Raw genomic sequence first — 1,931 nt, forward strand, 5'->3', positions numbered from 1 at the left:
CCCCCCCCCCCCCCCCGGCTTATCCTTCCCCGACTTGCCGCAGCCACTGAGTCAGGCCCAGACATAGGGGACCTGCCTGACAGCTGAGTACTCAGGTCCCCTCAGCGGCCACTGGATTTGGAGGCACACACGGAGGTGCCTGGTCCAGGGATGGGATGTCCTTGCAGGGTGTGTGGGGGGTCTTCTCTGCACACACTTACCTGGGGGTGGTCACCCTGGGGGCCTGCGGGCCACAGGAATAAGGGGAACCATTGGGGCGCCTGGGTAGCTCAGTTGGTTAAGCATCCGACTTGGGCTCAGGTCATGATCTCATGATCACATGCTTCGTGGGTTCGAGCCCTGCGTCGGGCTCTGTGCTGACAGCTCAGAGCCTGGAGCCTATTTCGGATTCTGTGTCTCCCTCTCTCTCTGACCCTCCCCTGCTCACGCGGCCTTTCTCTCTCTCTCTCAGAAATAAATAAAAAACATAAAAAAAAGGAATTAGGGGAACCAAGAGGCAACTGCCCTTTCTGAGAGGAGCTGTGTATGGGTGGGGAGGAGGAGACCTGGGCCTGGGGTGGGGGTGGGGTAAGTTCGCGAGGTTCATGCAAGAGGGGAATTTGGGTAGTCTGAGGAAGGGAAATCGGATGACAAGCCTAGGCTCTTGCCTGGGGAGGGGCCCTGAGCTTTGAGGCACCTGCTGTAGAACCTGGGGCAGGATCCTGGGGCCAGGGGGGTCCTCCTGAGTCATTCCTCTGCCCTTCAGCAGTTTCACCTCAAAATATCACCCCTTCAGAAGCTAACTTGATGCACCAGCACTTAGCTGGTTAGGGTCAGCTTTCTGAGGTCTGGCAGGAATTGAAGATAAGAGGTGAAATCAGAGTTTGCTCCCTGTTGTCCAGCCACGTGGCAGAAGACGGGTCAGGGGTGTGGCTGAGGGGCTGGGGCCCCCCGGCCAGGGCAGCCAGGCCCATGAGACGTCTGAGGGGCTGGCATCAGGCCCAGAGTTGCAGGCGGGTGACTGGACAAGTGAGCAGTGGCTGGGGGTGGGCCAGCGGGTCCCCAAGGGAGGGTCCTTCTCTGGCTTGTTCTAGAAACTTCTCTCGCCTGTAGCCAGTAACTGCACCTGTGTATGCGGGGGGGGTGGTGTCTGCACGGAGAGCCCCCACCCTTGCTCACGTGGGCATCCTCTCCTCTGTGATGCCTCTCCTGGGGTTCCCACCCCCACTACCCCTCTGGCTCAGAGGAAGTGACATTTATTTGCCAGAAGGGCCGAGGCAGCCTCTCAGTTCTGAGCGCCGAGTGTTTTCTCTTCCCCTGGGCTTCTGTGTAGGGTTTGTACTAGGAGCATAAACATGGGGAGTTGTTCATACCCTGCTCCTCAGCCACTCAAGGTGGCAGCATCACGAGTCTAGCCACCTAAACGCTCGAATCCCCTCGGTCTCTTGCTCGTACCCTTCGGTGGTACCGGGGGTGTTGACGCAGGAGACCCCCAGTGGGGCCCCCTCGGTCCTGATGGGAGACCGGAAGTCCTCCGTGCCCCCATCTCCTCCACGTGGTCCATCTGCCCGTGCGCCCCGCTGCTGCGCGCTCTCCTGGACGGGCCGCGTGCGGGATCCGAGCAGGGCGCCCATCGCCCGCCCTCCCCTCCCGCAGGCACCTGAAGGAGATCTCGGAGCTGCAGAGCCAGCAGAAGCAGGAGATCGAGGCCCTGTACCGCCGTCTGGGCAAGCCCCTGCCCCCCAACCTGGGGCTCTTCCACACGGCCCCTCCTGCCGGCCGCAGGAGGAAGAGCAGGAGCAAACTGAAGGCGGGGAAGCTGCTCAACCCGCTGGTGCAGCAGCTCAAGGTCGTGGCCTCCAGCACAGGTCTGTGTCCTCCCTGCCGGTGGGCTGGGCCGGGACCGGGAGGGGCAGGCGGGAGGCAGGTGCCCGCACCCGGAAGAGCAGTTG

General features: G+C 62.0%; 1 protein-coding gene across 1 annotated transcript in view; it reads left to right on the forward strand.

Moving 5' to 3' along the window:
- WNK2 (WNK lysine deficient protein kinase 2) overlaps nt 1–1,931 on the forward strand; it is a 122,549-nt gene that overhangs the window by 94,228 nt on the left and 26,390 nt on the right. Inside the window, 1 exon segment of the mRNA XM_077773952.1 lies at nt 1,636–1,847. Coding sequence (XP_077630078.1) covers nt 1,636–1,847 — 212 coding nt within the window.

The sequence above is a fragment of the Crocuta crocuta genome, unplaced genomic scaffold (genome assembly GCF_008692635.1).
Source record: "Crocuta crocuta isolate KB4526 unplaced genomic scaffold, BGI_CrCroc_1.0 scaffold866, whole genome shotgun sequence".
In the NCBI taxonomy this organism is placed as follows: domain Eukaryota; kingdom Metazoa; phylum Chordata; class Mammalia; order Carnivora; family Hyaenidae; genus Crocuta; species Crocuta crocuta.